This window comes from Saccostrea echinata, unplaced genomic scaffold, assembly GCF_033153115.1.
Source record: "Saccostrea echinata isolate AGI-Se365-2 ecotype Australia unplaced genomic scaffold, CSIRO_AGI_Sech_v1 ptg000024l, whole genome shotgun sequence".
NCBI lineage: Eukaryota > Metazoa > Mollusca > Bivalvia > Ostreida > Ostreidae > Saccostrea > Saccostrea echinata.
Genome location: NW_026889773.1, coordinates 1948706 through 1969478, shown reverse-complemented (window position 1 = coordinate 1969478; position 20773 = coordinate 1948706). Strand labels below are relative to the sequence as shown.

At 32.6% G+C, this 20773-nt stretch overlaps 1 protein-coding gene across 1 annotated transcript; it reads left to right on the top strand.

Annotated features, from left to right (window-relative positions):
- Positions 1 to 11958: 11958 nt before the first annotated feature.
- On the top strand, positions 11959 to 20075 carry LOC133191739 (carbonic anhydrase 2-like). The gene is made up of 8 exons (XM_061327475.1): positions 11959 to 12109; positions 14418 to 14447; positions 16157 to 16327; positions 16595 to 16743; positions 17386 to 17478; positions 18675 to 18738; positions 18950 to 19107; positions 19486 to 20075. The coding sequence occupies exons 1-8, from the start codon at positions 11959 to 11961 to the stop codon at positions 19717 to 19719; spliced, it is 1050 nt and encodes a 349-aa protein (XP_061183459.1). The 3' UTR covers positions 19720 to 20075.
- Positions 20076 to 20773: the final 698 nt, after the last annotated feature.

Below are 20773 nucleotides of genomic sequence, written 5' to 3'. Positions count from 1 at the left end.
GTTTACTGCAATGTTAGATGTTTTAAATACTGAAATTTGATTTTGAAGAATTTCATCTTAAGAAAGTGAACTGCGAGAATAGGTTGAATTTCCAGACGTAGAATCAATACCAAGTTCTTCTTTGTTACAGTTATGATAATGAGCCTTGCAAAAAGACGATATTGTTACAAGCCTTGTCCATACTGACACAGTGTTCAGATCTTCCTTTTCATGTTTAGCTCTATTAAATAAACCCAATGCGTATTTATGCCATATACGTGCATTAACTTACACTTAATGTGTCTTTCTGGGATAATATGTTTCAGAAGACCCAGAAAATTTTGAATTTTACTTTGAAGCATATATGAAGCATGTAAAATAAATTGCCACCTCCCATGTTCGGGTAAACAGAGAAACGGTTGACAATTCAGTATAACAGTAATGGCTTATTTTTATGAAAGACTTCAGTAAACAGTCGATCGAAGGACGGATGTACATGTATTTGTAAGCGAGGTCATTGTATCGATCATAGAAATTGAGAAATTTTAACGCAATTGTAAATAATTTTGAATCGTTATCTTATCTCTCAGTAGCCTGCCTTGTTTTAGAAAATGTTCGAGCGTAGAACATGGTCTTGTGTATTGAATTAACGGGGAGGTATAAACCCAATTTGCAGGTGATTATAATAAGGGACGATAACGATAAAAAAGTTTAAATCATGTTCTTTATAAAGTTTAGTTGATAGTTTGTCAATTATGTATTTCTGTGGTAAAACATCCACATATGAAATAGATATGTACAACTCTTTTGTGCCTTTTATTTGTAATAAAGTTGAGTATATCGAATCAACGTATGAATGATAAAGAATATTGATATCGATTAAACGTCGTCGATATATCTAAATGTCGAGCTGAAGGCCATAACAAAAGACCTTCTATCGTCAATGAGGAACTCCAGTATCTGTTAAAATCAACCTCAGAGATTTGTGTGCAGGATCAGAATGTATTCGTAGACCAATCACAAGATATGAAATTTTACGAGTTCCATTTTTGCCATTGAATTGATTGAAAAAGTTGTCTATGTCAAAAACCATGGTCTTTAATTTATTGTAGCGAATGATTGTATTAATTGTTAAAAACTGATACATTTTGATGTTATTGACTTCTGCAAAATTTTGCGATTTCAATTTTTTAAAAAAATTCTTTGGAGTTTTTTTTTTTTCATTCCCGCACTCTGTTAACACCTGTTCTAAAATATGTTGTTGACAAGTTCTGTTGAAGTTTCTCCACTGCTGTAAATATTTTTGTGAGGAATAAAGAGGCTTGGTACAAAATTTATTAAAATCCTATATGAATATTTTTGTTTAAAAGAAATTTTATGAAGTGTTATATAATATTAAGAGGAGCGCTTTAATTAAATCAATGTTTCAAACGTTTTTAAGTGCAAAAAGGGCAATTCTAAACCAAATGACATGTAACAGATAAAAATTATCTTGTCTTACAATACAGAGATTCACATCAGTCTGACATCAAGGGACAATCACTTCTTTACACAATGTTGTTTCCATTAAGATTACTAAATGTACCCCGGGGTAAAGCTATAATAACGGCGTGTTTCCGTTTTCCCTACAAGTGGTCAGCGTTTTAAGAACTAAACAAGGGCATTAGGTTATTGATTTGTCTACGATAAAAAAGAAAACAGCGTCACCTGATGTATGAATCATTCAGCTATGAATTTTTAATGTATATTAATGTAACCTCAAAATTATTATGGACAGTCAACCCAGAGATCATGGGTTGATATTTAACCCGTCATATCCGCGATAGAATCTGATCATTCACAACATTTTACTTCAGTCTTGTTATTAGCTGTTGAATGAATTTATAAGCAGAAATAACTATTGACGTTCAAAAATTGAATTGCAAGATCGTATACCTCGTGTGTGTGTGTGTGTGTGTGGGGGGGGGGGTCGCTTTCCTTCATTTATACATGACTCCTTATTTCTCATTTTACTAGGAATCCGTGTTTTCAATTGGGTCCAAAATCATTTTTTCCTGTTATGTTACTGTATAAATTTTCTAACTCCAGAATATTCGGGACCTTTCAGATAACCCCATACCATGGATCCGCGCATGATGATATGTACAAATCATGAACTTTTCAATCTTTTAATATGGGCATTGCAGATGGAAAATAAAGATGATCGAAATTTGGTTGGATGATCCAAAACTAAAATGTCAGCAGCTACATGTTCTTAACATATACATTAATTTTAGTTTATTATTATTTTTCTTTTTTTTTTTTTGGTAATGCAATTAGTCCCCGAAAACCGTACTTATCCTCTGTCAAAACGTTCATTTTGTTTAATGGGTAAAAAGAATTTGTGTGTATTATTCTGCAGAACTTAAGAGTACATTAGTGATTTACGTAAGAATTTTGTCCCTTGTTTACGTATGATCATCACGGGGCCATTTATCTGCGGTTACTTATGTGCATCAGCTGCTTTGAATGCATGTGAGAATTCTTTGTGGTTTATTTTTTAAAAAGAAATAAATAACCCCACCCACTACTATCTTTTGTAATTACTGGATGGTACATACGTCTAGAGCTGTGCAGATTTGATTTCTATCGATATGCTGTGTCATTAGTTATAATGATTAATTTTTTAGACACTGTAAATTATATTTTCGAGTTAGTACAATTTAACTTTCAAAGAGAGTTATGAACAAATTTCTGTTATAATTTGGTAGACTTTTTCAAATACAGAAACCATAAACAACGGACATTAAGTCACGCTTAAAAGTATATTCCCTCCCTTTGAGGTTTTTTTTCTCTTTTTTCTCCCTTTTTGCTTGTACACGCTGTTTAACTTGTATATACTCTAAATTTAGTTCACACGTAACGTGTTGATACAAAAAAAAAAAAAAAAAAAAAAAAAAATTGCCTAAACCTCCTCTAACCCCCATAGCCCACCCCAACCGCCTCCCCTACATATACCTCCCGAAAAAGTAATTTCGAGTTTTTGTTTTCGTTTTTCAAGAAAAACTATCCTTTCTCAGCACCCATTCCGTTTTGAAGTTTCTGGATCCGCTACTGATATTTGATATACGAATATTTGATACAAGAATGAAAAGAAAAAAGTTAAAGTTGGCTATTTTGCGGATTCGTTTAGGTAGGTTCACAGTTTTGGGGAAAAAAATTACAAAACACATCCCTTATGTTTTCAAGAGTGAGAAATAAACTCTTGAAAATAACAATAATTCCTTTTTGGGTTTTACATTATATCGATCGTTCATTCGAAGAAGTTTTCAATTTCTAACAGTAATAAATTAATCTGAAGAATGTTGTTCGACCAGGCCAACTTCTGAAAAAATAAAAATGACATAATATGTCACAAGTTAAGTTCTTCTCAAACAAAAGGGAAAGCTTTGTTACTGACAGGCGGGGAAAACAACTATAGATGAATTATAGAATATTTGAATATGTCGCGACTTCTTTGAAGTTTTACGATTCGGTGTGTCTTCTCTGACTAACAGTAAATAAGTTTTGATACCACTGAAATGCATTGTATTTATACATTGTACATATAACTATCTGAATACCCTACATCTTCCAAATACAGGTATGTCATCTTTAGGTCACTGGAGTAAAAGGTCAGCCACAAGCATACAAATGATTCTCCAAAATTGATAATTTTGCCAGCAGCAAAGTATGAATTTAAATATAAGCTCTAAATTTAGCTCGGCATGTATCTATATATATAGGGCCGGGTACCTGTTTTCTCACATCAGATCCGAATTTTTGGTAGCACCGTTAGGGAACCAAGAAATATGTCTTTTGCCAGGACTCTGGTAGCCATAGCGCTCTTATGTCTCGCCTCGTATTCTGCAGCGGCAGGTTTGATTATCATTTTTTTTCTTTTATAGGAATTTGTTTTATTTCGATCCTTCAAATGATGAAATTCATCTTTCATTTTTACTTCACTTGCTTATTTCTCTGTATTTCCGAAGGATTTTTAGAATAATAGCGTAATGTTTCTCTCTCTCTCCTTTTTTCAAAATCAATGTTTTAACCGCTCTAGAAACTAAAAAAGTTCAAAGTAACATTCTGTAAGTTTACTGTTGTTAATCTGTATAAACTGTATGATGCATCTGGAAAATTATTATTCTTGATTGACAAATTAAATTATAGAAAGCAACACTATCTAAATGTTATCTGATAAAACTACTGTATTTGTTTGTCTGAATTCAGTTATACTGTAAACTTAGAGCACTCAAAATTTAGCGCATCTTTCTCATAGACTAATTAGCGCATTCATGAATAAACGCATTTTTTTTTAAACAAAACTTATAGTATGGCATAAAGATCTAATTTGTTATTCTCTAATGGCCATTTAACACCTCATATTAAAATAAATGCTATTTTAAAAACAAGTAACATTTTATGTTTTATGTTTTATTTGAACCAGAGACATTACATCTCATAGGTATACAAAATATGTACATAAATATTTATACATAAGATTTGCACAGGATAAGTGTAGTATATGCTATACAATATACATGTGGCAATTACATAAACAATAGCATTTAATGTATTATCATTTCTTATTGTAGACATTTAAAACATCATTTCTTAATTGATAAGAAAAATACAGATATTTACCTAGGTTACATAGCTCTTTAGTATTTGTGGAACTCAGTAACTGTACTAATTTAAAAACTGATGGGTTTTTTTTAAAATAATAACTCTTGATATATTTAATTCTTAGTTCTTTATATCGAGGACATTTTAATACAAAGTGAAATTCGTCCTCTATCTCATCTGATATACACATTCCACATTTTATGTCACTAGATGTAAATTTATAATATTAATATTTAAACTGTGTTTTGATTTTCTATCAAACGAGGGGCCAAATCTTGCTGTCACTGTACCTTGTCCTTTAGAGAGTTTAACAAGCTTTTAGTAGCTGATTTTAATGTACTTAACATGAAATGGTCCATGATTTTTACATTTTGGACAATGTGATGTATGTATAAAGAAAATAGTTCAGGTTTGTTTTAAAAAAAGTGAATAGTCCACACGTGACATCATCTTGATGTTCTGGACGCTTGAGGTTCACCATCCTTCTGTTTAATCTTATAAAAACATTGCTTTAACCCTGATGATAATCCAAAAGAAATACATGTATTTTATAGTAAAAATGCACGCCATTTCAATATTCCTTGCTGGGAAAATTTTGACAAAAATGGCCCTTTTACTTGACAATTTCATTAAGCAATGATAGTCATTTATCAAAGGCTCAACGAACCTTAAATTGTCTAATTGTATAATTACAATATTTCATTGCTGAAAATATAAGGATCCTTTTTTACACGATTATTTCTCTTCATGTAGTACTAGTGCTATAACGTGGTAGACTAACTGAACTTTAATTTACTTGATTTCCCTTTTTTTTCTCATGAAATAGGGGTTTGAGTTTTACAATGTTAAAAATCAGCACTTCTTAAGAAGGAAAAATTCAATTGTCTGTCAAGTACTTTTCTATTACTAAATGAGCAAATAGGAATATTGATTGGAAAAATTGAATTGCATCCATTCCGCACAAAAAAGTTTATAATAACTTGTTTATTTAACAAATTCAAGTAAAACGTTGGTTGTGATTAATAAGTTAAAAGTTATGTACAGATATGACTGCCGTCATGAGAAAAGGGCCCTTAAGGTCAAAATTTCACAAATTGACTTTTTGATAAATTTTGATAGCCTGACTCTTTCTGAATACCAATATACATCAATTTTTAAAATATCTCACGTTTTTAGTATTTTATGAGCATTTTAGTGAGGCCGTTTCAAAACAACGTTGACGTTATTTACTGAATACGTAATGACGTCGCATGCGTCAAACATTCTTTAAAACTACATTTTTTAAAATAACCTTTATCGTTTTGACACATATAAACTTGAGAATTTATTTTTTTTTTCCAAACAACTATTATGTGATTATTCATGTGGGAAGTCGCATACTATTTTCATACTGTATTAGAGCAGATTTAGTAGTCTTGTAAAGGGAGGAGTGGGGGTCTAGACAGGATCTAGGAACGGTTTCTATTCAATCGAAAAATTAATTCTTGTTGAATTCCCAACAGTGTATTTTTTTTATAATTAATACTCTAGCTCATTTTATAAAAGATATAAAGTACTTGTAATATTAAGATATATATTTAAAAAAATCTATATAGATTTCCCAGAGGGGCACCTCGTTCAATTAAAGCGGGGCATCCCCTCGCAAAAGAGGACATCGATCCCGATATAAAAAAAAAAATATATTTTCACAGAGGCACATAATGATGTCAAGGATTGCTTTAGGAACGTTTATTCAGTACATGAAAGTTTAAATTTTTTGTCAACTTCTTACTTTTTTAAGTAAATCACACTTAATCAAAAGCGGTTATAAATATTTCTATACTTTTGTTTTATTTTGAGGCAGCTGTGCCCTCGACGCTACTGCTTTATCACTTGAACACATCAATTATCGTTCATCATTTCTTAAAAGGGCCGTTAATTTAAACCAACACAACCAATCAAACATTATCGTTTACGTATATATTGTATAATTTGATCAAAGAGATGCTTGTACTGCTCAAATATATACTCATACTAAACAGACTTTTCTGAGCGAAATGAAATACGGTTGCATTACATTTTTTATGAAATCTATTAGAAATTGAAACCGAGTATCTTGCGAGACTTAACAGCCCTTAGAATGAAGGGGGGGGGGGGCAGAGGGGGCCTGCCCCAACTTTTTCTGAGTATAGTAATTTGCTATAGCAAATTTTCCTTTTATAGGTGCCCCCCCCCCCCCCCAATTTTGATTTTTGTTGTAATGTGGAGCACTGGCAAATTCTAAGATTTTTACAGATAAGGTTTTCCTTTTTTTCTGCTTGTCAGATTATTTTAAGAAGTCCCCCCCCCCAACACCACACTCTTGAGTCAGTGTAGGTATTTATTTTTTTTTTTTGCTTGTCATATTTTTGGAGGAAGCCCCCCCCCCCCAACTTTTGAAACTGTAGCTACGGTCCTGCTTGAATATATGTATTTTAACATAATTAAGGTCCTCTGATCATCTTCCTCTGTGGTATCAGCTAACCTGACACCTTAGCTTTCATATATTTCGGTGCGATGAAATGTACATAAAATTATATTCTTAAACAAGAATTAAATATTACGTCCAACACACATGTTTATACTTTTTTGTATATGAGGCGATTCGGTTTAGTAATATCCCATTGAATGTTTGTAACTCTACCACTCTAACTTGACCTTCATAGGCGACTTAGTATCTGATTTTGTCTTGAAATCTAAAGATAAATTATACAAACCATTTCTTCCTAGTTATTGTTTCAAAAAATAACAATTTGTCAAAATCTCGAAATTAAAGAACATGACTCTTATTTTTGCCTGTAACCACACCACTGAAATAACAATATTTTTTTTCTTTAAAATCAGAAAGATGTATGTGCTTGTTTAATCCTCTTCCTTCAGTATCCCGACATCAACGGAACTTTCAAAAAAATGTTGAGATATCCGGGCATCGAGATATCAGAGCTGGGACTCGACGTCCAAGATTTCCACACGAAATGTGACTAATTTATTACATACAAATGTACATGAATTCAGCAGTTCGCTCGAAACATCATCAGTGTTAATTTCTTTTCATCTTTCTCAAAATGAAGATTTCTTGATTGTTTTTGTTGTCTTACGACTTGTTGTTGATATTTTTGAACATTTTCTTAACATTTGAATATGACACCCATAAACACTTGTTACTAATCTATCAGTGATTTATTCTCAAAAGATGTCGCCATTTCAACATTTATCAGACGTTTGTAATTTCTTGACAGCCTAATCTATTGTTTAATCTGTTGTTTCTTCTGTTTCATAAATATTTTAATCCTAATATCACCGTCGATGTAATTGTTATTTTCTTCAGCATTGATCATAATGCTTTTGGAAAAAGTCCACATTAGCTGCATTTATTTCTTAAACATATTGCAATAAATTTCAAGTCAGCTTTTATCGGAACAATTTAAGAAAATTCATACGATAGCATTTTGTATCAGACACTACTTTTTAAAAATGTATTTATATATGATCATTTCAAAATGTTTTTTTTTTTCACAATTTATTTTTTGCAAAATTTCCGTGGCATCCCCCTCTTCCGTTTTTCCCTTTAGCATATTCTCTTGATGTTAATTTAGCAAAGAATTATATATATATAATGGTCGTTTGACCCCCCTCTCTCATTCGTTGTTTTAGTAGGAGGTTCGAATCTCCCATGATACCAGTATCTATACCCCCCCCCCCCCTCCCCCCAAAAAAAGATAGGTTCTCTTTTTTAGATTGAACTTTTACCGATTCATGCTTTTTCATTCGCATTCATTTTTTCTTTTTTTTTCTTTGCTTTTCAATGATCTCTGCCCCCCCCCCCTTCTCCCCCAAACACACATTTGGATATCGACGCTTCTCCCTGAGGTGGTCTAACTGCGCATATCGATATGATTAACTAGGAATCAAAATTAAAATGACTTAATACGAGGGCTGTTTGGAAATTATTGAGACATTGTGTATATTCTTCTTTGTAATGAACGTCTTTCAGTGAAAATTTGATATACGTTTAACAAACACTAAGAATTCATAAAAGCAAAAAATATTTAACAAATATTTTATTTCTTCTTTTCAATGGTACATGTATATTAATGTATCAATGGTAGGGGTACCCGGCGCAGTCACGAAATGAGTTATTGAAAATATGTAACACCAACGTTCAAACTCCCGGTGGACACACAGTAAGAGCGATAATAATTCAATTTATGTATATAATTTTTCAATTTTATTTTGACTTCATTTTGTGCAAGTTTATTAGAATTTCGTTCAGAAATACGGAGATCATAAATAAATTCAAGCGCGACATAGAAATCTGAGAACGACGACAAAATGGATTTTGACGTCAAGGCGGCGCAGCGGACATGCATAAAATTTTGTGTAGCGCTAATTCTTTTCCAGACTAAACGACCTGCTAAAACAATAACAATGAGAAAAAAAAACCATGTCTAAAGGTTCTATTTTTTCATTGGTATATATTTTTTTTCTTACATATAATTCAACCAGAGTAAAAACAAAAGCTTCGGATGACCATCAATTATTACGGACTAAATAACGTTGATCCGCGTTGCATAAATCGGTACTGCACGATGCACTAGTCAACCTGTATATAACACGTCATGTAATTTATTTTACACTGGAGTAGCAAGAGCACACATTTTATTTTATTTTTTTTGTTGTTAAAGAATCGTTTAAGAAAAGAGACATTTGACTTTTAGAATTTTATATGTGATAACAGAGAAAGAAGAGTAAACGCTTCCCGATCGTTTCACAAATGCGAAAACATTTCCGGCTGACTCGACGTTAAAATGACGTAGCTCCAGATAGACATATGCATGCTTATAATTTCACGGGAACTTGTCTAATTATCCTATAAATAAGAAATTTTGCACATTTGTTTTATTCGTTCTTTATGAAATGTTGACGAATTTTCATGAATTTATCTCTGTCCTTTATGGAGTAAAAGTAAACGTCCCAATAATTTCGGAACAGCCCTCGTACATTTTACACGAAGGTATTTCTTTTTATGTATATGTGCATTGATCTCTCTCTCTCTCTCTCTCTCTCTGAAAAAAATATACGTGTATGTAGAATACCATTTAATATTAAGACTTAGTCTACTGAATATGAGTCAAATTTAAACTTGCAAATTGCTCAGAAAACACATATACCGTATCTTTAGCCACGCATCATATATACACATCGCCATAAATCGTCGTAATTAACAATGCGTTCGCCATAAATCGTCGTAATTAACAATGCGTTCAATGTCGCGTTTAGCTTAATTATGTGATATATGCTTAAACAGAATAATTAACAAATGCATGAACTAGTGTGTAATTATTTTATTTATTAAAACTTTCCGCATCATATTTCATTCATTCATTTTTACATTTCATATGATTTAATAATTTTCTTGTAACACCTGGAAATCCAATTTTATTTCGTGTTCACAAAACGTAGTCGACAGAAACTACTTCCGTGTTTACACTACCGCGACTTTGACGTCGTTTTCTGCGCATTGTGACGTCAAAAGATAAGGGCCCTTTTCTCATGACGACAGTCATATATGCTTTGGTCGAACTTTATTATGGTTCTTTGAAATCACCCTATAATAATAATGAACCGAGAGAAAAAATAAAATTTTACCTCAGTACATGTACAACGAATGCAATATCACTGTTCGTTATCTTCACTCTTTTTCATGTAAATATTTTGTCATTTATGAAGGATAAACTTAAGGTTATTTCCATTTTCCCACATATCAAAAAATGCAACAGCTTAAAAAATATCTTGTCCATACCCCTGCCATCTTTTTTTTTTTTTTTTTTTTTTTAATAATTCTTTCTTCTTTCAAATCCTGTGCAATGCTGATTCAGACTGAACGCCTCTCCCTTCTTCCTTTTATTTCACAATTGTAAATTATTTGGAGAAGCAGAACACGATAATATTATTTTATTAATAATGTACAGTATTTGTTATAAACATTTTGTGGAATAAAGTGAAATAAAAGATGAAAAAAAAATGTTCTCAAAAAAATTGTTTTAAATCTTTTTCCAACTTTGTCTCTTATTTAGATACTAGAATATAAAATGTAATGATGAGGGGGAAAGTCGGATATTAGTTTTAACTGTCCATTATTAATAAAATCAACAGCGCACAAGAGTACAAGTACGCCATTCCATTAAGGTCATAATTATCTTTGCAACAAATCCTTGTATATGCACACGTGCACTCTTACATCATCAGCCTTTGTTTATTTTTCCCATTTCTTACCACAATCAATCATTTGACAATCTTTCCTTGACTTTTTTGTTCTTTGCGCTTGTCGGTTTTCCGATCTAGGGATTTAGCGTTTGATTATGTTTGGTATTCTGACGTCGATGACCCCTACTTCAATCGGTATGGCGATCAGAGTCAAGTGTCCATCTGCTTTCACCATATATATAGGGGCGATGTCTGGATTTCTAAAATTTGTACGTTTGATCTTAAATCTGTCGATATGTACCTGATATTGATTCTCTTACATTGTCTCGGTTGGAACTTTGACCTCACGGCCGCTGGAGCTGGTAAGAAAGTGTTTTGTGTCTTTAGTATCTTTTACTGTTTCATCACTTTAGAATGCAAAATAAAAATGTTAAATATGGATCCTTCAGATCAAAAGCCATTTTCTTCAAAATTTAGCTAACTGAAATAAATGTCCTCTCTGAAATAAATATGAATTACTACACTTCATCTGAATCTTTTAGATTTCCTGATTATTAATTTAAGGAGGCTTAAATTTTTTTAAAAAAATGCAATTAAGCACTTTCTTCTCTACTTTAAACAATTCTATACATTTTTATTTTATTTATTTATTTATTTTATAAATTTTACTTTTCCATAAAAAGTATTTAAAAGATTTTGCCATCTGTTCATACTTGTATGTTAATAAAGTCAATTAACTTAAAGTTTGTAATAGTAATTAGCCTGCGGAGATATTGTCTCATAAATACCGGAGTGCTGCTTATCACAAGGCTATTTTGCACTCTCGTTAACATGTAGGGCATCTCATTTTTAAATGAAACCAGAATTATTGTAGAGGTCTGAAAATACAAAATACACTATATTTATAGAATTATTTAATTAATTACTTTCACATGCTGTTTATTATTTTTACTTATGCGAACTAAGGGGCTAATTTACTTCCTAAAATATTTAAGCATTGAATTTATTTATAGCAAAAACCGTACCGAACTATATACACATGTATGTTTAGTATATATAGGTTATTGAATAACAAAATTATAGCAGAAATGAATAAATTAAACAAGAATGGCGACGTATCATAATACATATACTGCTGGGGAGGATCCAGTATTTCTAGTGGAGATGGCCGGGCTGGGGTGGAGGCAAACTTTAAAGAAGTTATTTATCTCAACAATATTTCCTTCTCAAAAGAGAATGGGGTTTGACAGCAGGGACGGTATATATTTTAGCCCTTTCCCTAGAGGAGTTATAAATAACAACAGAGGTTCGCAATAATTGAAATTAATGTGATTTTAATAGCATACACTCTATCAAAAATTCCTTAATATTCAGAGCGCCCTAAATCCGCACTGAAACTGAAAAAAATATCGTTATAGTTTCATTGCATGAAGTTTTGTTGACCTTATCTAAATGTTTATTGACGGTAGAAAAAATATGTTACTTGTGTACATGCAGTCTACATTAGCTTCTATGGAATTTAACAATACAAAGGCGCGTTTTAATTGTTTTAACCATCCTATAGTTCACCGAAATCCTGAACAAGGACATTTTATGTCGGTATACCACATGACGACAGAAAGCATTGTAGATTTATTTTAATGATTTAACAATCGATGTTACTGTAATATTGCCTATAGATTTCTTATCTTTCCTTTCGTCTGGAAATCGTTTTCCAGTTTTTCATTTTCGTTTGAAATATGAATTTATACGGTTTACACAAATAGGCCACATGGTTTTTAAAGTAAATAAAAACCTGCCTTTGATAAGCATCACACAGGTATCGGAACAGTTTACAAGGACATACTGAAATGTACTAATCAGGCCTGATAATCTTTGTTGATGATTTCAATCATTTGTTATTACATCTTTTTCTGTTGAACAAGGTGTCAGAACACCTGTCTGCTCAGGTAACACATTCCTCACGCGGAATCTAAGGTCACCTCTGGCCAGAATACTTCCAGTGTTTCTTTAGTTGTTGTTGTTTGATATCTATACCGTTTATTATTATTATTTCATTCTTTATTTTTCCTTAATTTTCATATCTTGGCGAAGCTGAGAACTTCCATTTTAAAAAGTTGAATCATTTTTTGATGCATTTTCTGATACTGAAAAAAGTGCATGGTTTAGTTAATGATTGTGCATTTAATAATTATTAATTAACCTTAACTAATTAAAGAAAAGAAATATGCAGTGTTTTTAGTTTTGCTACCTAAATTTATCTGATTTGTAGGCTTTTGATCATTCTATGTAGAATTTTTAATTCAAAATTGAACGTGACTCTATTAGCATTTCTTTATTAATTCAAACCCACAAACCATAAAAATTTATAATCATGATACCAACAAACAAATTGAAGATTCAGCTTTTATTAAGCCTGCTCAGCCTCTGTGTGAACAGGTTATGCCCTGACTAGTTGTCATCTATTTAGGGACATTTAGATTTTTTTCATTGGTATTCTTTAGTACATGCAGATCTCTGTATTGTCTGTGACATCACAATCCCTTTATTTCACATTTGTCTTAGTGATCTCGCTATTCGGGGAGGGAACAGTGGATTATTTTTGGAATATTTGCAACCTCAGGATGCAATTGTCCATTGATTTTCGCCATTGTCTAGACTTTGTTTTTATGGTTTCGTGTTGGGTGGTTCTCACCAATGCGGGCAGTGTTATAAGCATTGGTCATCACCTTCATCATCATCACCATGGTAAGAAAATTCATCTGTTATGTTCATCCTAGCCTTTATCAAAGACTATCTCAATTTATTTTTTTTATTTATTTATTCATTCATTTATTCATTTTTTTTTTGATTGAAAGGATTGCAAAACAATATTTATTGCGCTATTTTTTTTTACGCTGAATTCGCAGTTTAGAATTTGCTGTAGGTTTGTTGTTTTTGGCAGTCTTTTGTATACGAGGGTTAACACGAAATGGACACCACTGTCAGTCGGTACCAGTCTTTTTGTTTGTTATTCCACTGCGGATTAATATATGTACAGTATATTTATTATTTATTTTTGTTGATTCTCATTTTGGCAAGGGAAGAATGCACTATTTTATTTAGTGTTCAATTCCTGTATCTTTGGAGTTGAAAAGGGATAGTGTCTTCATAAAAAATAAAATAAAATGAAATGAAAACAAAAAAATAAAAACATTGGAAGACGATTATTGCTGCCCAAGACTTAGATTGTAGTAGTCAAGCCATGTTAAGCAATGCATATAAATACATGCAGATTTAACTTTATACAAAGAGGGTTTCTATCGATGTTTTGAATGTGAGCTAAAATGTTCCAAATCCCCATCTTGAGAGATAAATTTCAGTCCGACAGACAAGTCGAAATCAATCAATTTTTGTGGTTACTAAATATAATCAAGGATTTTACATGAATGCATGTCGTGATTGACACAAGGAACTGGACTGGGTGACTTAAATGTCTATAATTTAGTATCGGTGTGAAATGCTATAAAAAGGTTTCAAATGATGATATGTATATGTAAATTAATGTTTTTGTTACTTTCTTTCAGGGAACGAGTGGAGCTATGAAGGAGATCATGGTAAGTATGCAGAGAAAGAAAGAGAGAGAGAGATTGTTTTTATTAAGGATTCTCATTAGAAAAAACAAGATGTGTTTGTGAAACACTGATGTCCCCATATGGCAATTTATAGCAAATGAAATTTTTCAAATGCAAATCAAATATGTTGGTACCCAAAGTAAGGTCTTGTCCCGAGGAATATACCTGTGAAATATGAAAGCCCTAGCAGCAACTATTGAATAGATATGGAAAAGGTTAAAGTCTTTTTCAAAAGTCAAACGTCAAAGTCAAGGTAAAATAGTCCAAATTAATGGTGCCCAAGGAAAGGCCTTCTCACAAGAAATACACATGTGAAATACGAAAGCCGTCCCTAACAAAAAAAAAATACTATAGTTAACTGTAGTTTACTATAGTTAGCTATAGTTTACTATAGTTAACTATAGTTTATTATAGTTAACTATAGTAAATCAAAGTCTCAAAGTGATCACTATAGTAAATCAAAGTTTTCAAAGTGATCACTATAGTGTCATAGTTATCACTATAGTAAATCAAAGTTTTCATAGTGATCACTATAGTATTTCCAAGTTTTCATAGTGATCACTATGGTGTCATAGTGATCACTATAGTAAATCAAAGTGTCAAAGTTATCACTATAGTGTCATAGTGATCACTATTATATAGTAAATCAAAATGTCAAAGTTATCACTATAGTTAACTATAGTTTTCTTAGTGTCAAAGTTATCACTATGGTTAACTATAGTTAACTATAGTAAACTATAGTTAACTATAGTATTTTTTGTTAGGGGTAGCACCAATTGTTCAGAAGTTATGGCCAAGGTTTAAGTTTTTCAAAAGTAGGTCAAACTCCAAGGTCAAGGTCAATGGATTACAATTGTTGTTATCCAAAGGAAGGGCTTCTCACGAGAAATAGACATGATAAATATGAAAGCCCTAACACCACCTGTTCAAAAGTTATGGGCAGGGTGAAAGTTTTCCAAAAGTAGGTCAAACTCCTAGGTCAAGGTCAAAGGGTAAAGTTGTTGGTATCTACAGGAAGGTTTTGTCAGAAGGATTGCGCATGTAAAGTATGAAAGCCCTAGCACTAATTGTTCAAAAGTTATGGCCAAGGTTAAAGTTCGGTAAAATTTTGCAAACCTGAGTAAAACTCCAAGGGCAAGGACAAAAGGTCAGATAATGATGATACCCAAAGAAAGGTCTTGTCACAAGGAATGCACATGTGAAAATATGAAAGTTATAGCTCCAACCAATCAGATGTTATGGGCAATGTTAAAGTTTTTGCGGAAAAACAAAAAAACCAACAAACAAACAAACAAACAAAAAAACCAGACAGACGGACGGACAGGGCAAAAACTATATACCTCCGAATCCTCGATACGAGGACATAAAAATGTGTAACCTTACATACGTGTATAATACCTGTAATATTGTTGGAATTTAATTAACTTTAATCAAAGTATGAAAAATACCTCCTATGAATGATCGTTATTGTTTGTAGTGGTATTTATTATTTTCTGAATGAATCTTAGAGGTACGAGAACATAAATTATCATGAAAGTCTGTTTCAAAGTTTGACGTCTGGTCACATGGCTTTACAAAACTTTTAAAGAAGCTAACGCATGTATTATCATTATGTCAGATGGGTTCTTTTAAACTTTGAGTAAATTTTGATTAGTTCTTGTCACATTAACATAATTATGAATACATTACAGGCCCAAGTCATTGGCACGCGGTGTATCCCACGTGCGGGGGAGACAATCAGTCCCCCGTCCATATAGAGACTCACAAAGTGTTTGTGGACCGGAAGTTAACAGAGTTTGAGATGGAAGGGTACGACCAAATCCAGAATGTCAACATGAGTCTAACAAACAACGGACATACAAGTAAGATACGCAGTCAAATTAAAGGTTTCCTTTCACATGTAAAATACAAATCTATACATGTAATACTTATAGTTAAGTAGCACACAGAAGTAGCGTATAATCAAATGTCAGACAAAGAAAAACTTGCATAAACATGTCCTTTTTCAATAAAATATAAACAGGCAACATTTGTCGAATTATAAGAGAAATTGTAATGTAATAATGATATATTTAACTTTTTTCTTGACATTTTTAATCTATTTTAAACATAATTATGTTTGAATTCAGTCCAAGTAGACCTGTTGGGTGCCCAGCCCCTGTTAAGAGGAGGCGGTTTGTCTGAGGATTTTAAGGTGGCTCAGTTCCACTTCCACTGGGGAGCTACAGACGATAGGGGATCAGAACACGCCCTGGACACCAGACGCTATCCAATGGAGGTAATAGCTCACATCATAGCGGACTGATTCAAAGAATTAAAAAAAAACCCACGTTTTTAACCCTTTAACCCACATGAGAACACATGTAGGGCACGAGTTGAACCCTTAGAAAATTACTCTAACTTAAACACTGCTAAAGTACAAAGCTAAATATTGTCATCGGCGACAAATGCAACTACCCTCACTGTGATTATGGATTATGTCCATTGGCACATATCGACACCAAAGACTAAATTACACAAACTGTCCCTCTCGGTATGTCTACCTTCATTGGACATTCTCTCTCCCTCTCTTTCTCTCGCTCTCTCTATAGAACCCCAGTAAAATGATTTTTCGAAACATATTTTTGGCAAAAAAATGGGCAAATGTTTGTGGCACGTATTGTACATGTACCCCCACATCTCCCCCCTCAATCTGCCGGTGGAAATAAGGCTTGTCTCGGCACATATTGTAGCGGTTTTAATGTGTACCGATGGAGGACAATATGTGCGGCGAAGGTAGGTACCTCGCCGGTGACAATAGGTACGTGTACAGTACAGAACAAAGCACTTCCAACACTTAACTTTTCTGTTACCCGTGTCCTAATTTTACACCTACATTGAGTATTAATCAATAATACTTATATCTTTTCTGCCATTTTAGATGCATATTGTCCACCATTCTACACACTACACCGATGTTTCTCAGGCCATGGACAAAGCCAACGGACTGAAAGTTCTTGGATTCTTTTTTGAGGTATGTATATATCTATATATGTCCAACACCCAGTCTTAATAATTATAACTTCAGCCGAATATATCTCTACCTCTCGCTACAACAACCTGCCAAATTTCAACAAATTGAATATTTATTACATTTTAATGATGTCAACTACTCAGTACTCAACTATATGAGTTTCCAACATAACCTATAAATATTTTATATTTACCTTAAAGCTGACTACGAAACTCCTCTACACATAAAATGCAGCACATTTACAATGCAATTTCTGCATCATTTTGTCTTTATCTATTAAATCTATTAGTATCTTAATTATAATTAAAAGGTAAGGCAAACTTTATCCACATACTTACAAAGTTTACCTTACCTTTTCAGCATCTATAATATACTACAAGCTGTAATCATCCACCACATAATGTTAATATTCACCACATTATTTGAATAAATAACACTTAAAAATAGCAATTTCAAAACCAATTTATCATAAATTAGAGTACTAGAGCACTTGGTGCTTATTTTCAACACTCTGTAGCAAAAGAAAACATATTACTCTTTCATTATAAATGGGATGACTCAGTTAGTTCCAATATTTACGTATATTTCCACGTCTTACAATTAATTCGGTATGTTAGATCATGTTCGGAGTATGACCATTTTTTTTTTTACCAATGAAGGCTACTGACAAATAAAATAGTGTTAGAGGTCTTTCAACAATTTTGTTTTTCGCAGAATGTATGATCGTAAAAATGACGCGTTTGCAAATACAACTTGTCGTTGGGTCGTACTTACACTGTAATTTGAATGACGTTTCCTACCTAGGGGTAGACCATTGTATTTATACCAATTTTGAATACGGAGAACTTTGATCAATACAGGGGGCTCAAGGGGGTGTGTCCGGTCAACAAAGGATACTTTCTCCTTCTAGGCAATTGATTCAATCTCTGGTGTTTCTAGGGGTCCGTGCTTTTTTGCTCTGTTCATGATTTGTATTTTTTTACGAAACAGGAAATAAATAACTATTCGGTATATTTACCTTTCCTATATCCTTCTAACATTTGAATTTTTACATGTTAACTACATAATCTTTTTCTTTTCTACTATCAACACAGCAAAGTGGTACGTTTTTGTATACATTGAGTTCTTTCCGTGCTATAAATACTTTGATACCTGCGCTAAACTATTTAACCCTAAAAAATGTGAACAATTTACAGATCGGAGAGGAGAATCCACAGTTTGAGAAGATCATTTCCCATTTCAAAGAGATTGCCCATAAAGGTAGGATCTTTACCATCAAGCACTTGATACCTTAAGTAAAATTAAGGAATTTAAGACAAAAATTAAGGAAAACTTTTACCTTTATGTGAACAATTGATATGAATTTGATAGAAATACTTATTGTAGGAACTTAATGTAATGTATTAGTCTGTTCCGTCCTTCAATACCAATCACTGATTTTTTTTTTATGTTATATTATTCCATATTATAGACGACCACGTGGAGATATCTGCTATCCCCCTGCGTTCCCTCCTCCCCTCTGACCTCAGTACGTACTACCGATATCTAGGCAGCCTGACCACTCCTCCCTGTTATGAAACCGTCATCTGGACATTGTTTAAAGAGACAATCAAAGTCTCTAGGAGACAGGTGCGTGGAATCATCTAGACAAAACTTAATCACCAAGGTCTCGACATCTAAATAAAACATTCCTCCCCGAATATGTAATAGAAAGAAAATTATCAGCGTGGTTTTGAAGTTTATCCTAGAATTAGAGACATTATTAAACTACAAAAATCAGTTGTGGATTAATTTAGCAAAAATAATTGAAAATTTTAAGGAAATTATTATTAAATGTAAGTTCCAGAGGCCTAATTACTTATTTAAAAGCTTTCATACTATTGTTTGATATGATTGATATTCATATAAATAAAAACAGCATTTTAGGCCTGGGACCTGATTAAGTGATAATTTCACGCAATATTAAAAAAAGGTAAAACAGTAATAAAATACACCTTTACATTGCAGCTTGAAATTTTCCGCCATGATGTGAAACAGAACTATCCCACGGAACCGGATAAAGATTTAGCAGACGACTTCCGGCCAATCCAGCCTCTGAATCACAGAATTATATATACCAGTAACATTAATGGAATAAATCAGAAATCCCCGAGTTCTGATCCACAGAATTCTTCCACTGTGGCCAATTTCTCCGTGCTGAATGGTTTTGTTCTAGTTTTGTTAGCTATATTCTTTATCTAAAATGATTTTTATGATTTATAATGTACATGTTAAGTCATAAGGAAAACACATAGCCTTTCTAACATTTACTTAACTGTCATGGCTGATAAAAACGCCAATCTGATGGTTTAGCAAAAATGCTGTGTGCATGTTCTAAATTAAACTTCCCTTAATTAAACTATAGCGTCGTTGTACGTGAAATAACGTGATCCATTTTTTTTCTGTGTCATAGCAATCGGTTTTCATTACATGGCTAGCCATTCAGATGTCCTTTTGTAATAAAATCCCATGTCCCAACTGTGATATTCATGATTTTTCTTGTTTTCATTTTTCGTTTTTCTATAATATAATGATACGAAGTATTGTTTATTTTTCTACACGAGGATGACTGAATCACTTAGTATAATCTGCTTGATTTGATGAAATATTGCGCATGTGCAAGTTTTGATTTTAAACTATGTCGTTCTATGCAATGAAATAAAATTGTCAAGATAGAATAAAATGCTGCTCTCATTTTTGTTTTTCCTCTAAATCATATACAATTAAAAATTAACTGTATGGCTTTGGAGAATTAACCTATGTAACATCGCTGAATGCAATAACGAGGCAAATGTCACAACCTATTTCAACTCTCGACACTTCAAGAAAGGATAACTCTCAGAATAACAAAAATATTTCATCCCCTATACTTTGTAATTATAATATAATCCAACACTTCCTTAATTTTGTGTTAAAATTAAAATATGTGATAAATCCTTTACACGGAATGATGATATTGAATATTTTACAAGAGGATGAATGTGAGGGTGTTTTCTGTCCATGACATGATACGGTAAGATTATTTGAAGTGCCTCCGCCGCGTCTTCTTCTGTAGGAAAAGCTTAAATAAAGGTTACCAATCTACAAAGTAACCTTCCAGAACTGATGAAGGTCTACGAATCAAGGTGATCAAAGTGTAATAACCTAACAGTTCTATATTAGTTCAAATGCTACCCTTGTATCATAATGAGTACCCCAAGACCATAAACAGAACAGACTTAAGTCAAAATTTCAAATCGATATAACTTTAGAAATA

What these genes read in the sequence shown, in the direction of transcription:
- LOC133191739 (XM_061327475.1), top strand. Translation starts at nt 11,959, where the DNA reads ATGGCGACGTATCATAATACATATACTGCTGGGGAGGATCCAGTATTT. An exon ending in CCAGACGCTATCCAATGGAG is followed by an intron (nt 16,744 to 17,385) that starts GTAATAGCTCAC and finishes CTGCCATTTTAG; the next exon opens with ATGCATATTGTCCACCATTC. An exon ending in TTCTTGGATTCTTTTTTGAG is followed by an intron (nt 17,479 to 18,674) that starts GTATGTATATAT and finishes AACAATTTACAG; the next exon opens with ATCGGAGAGGAGAATCCACA.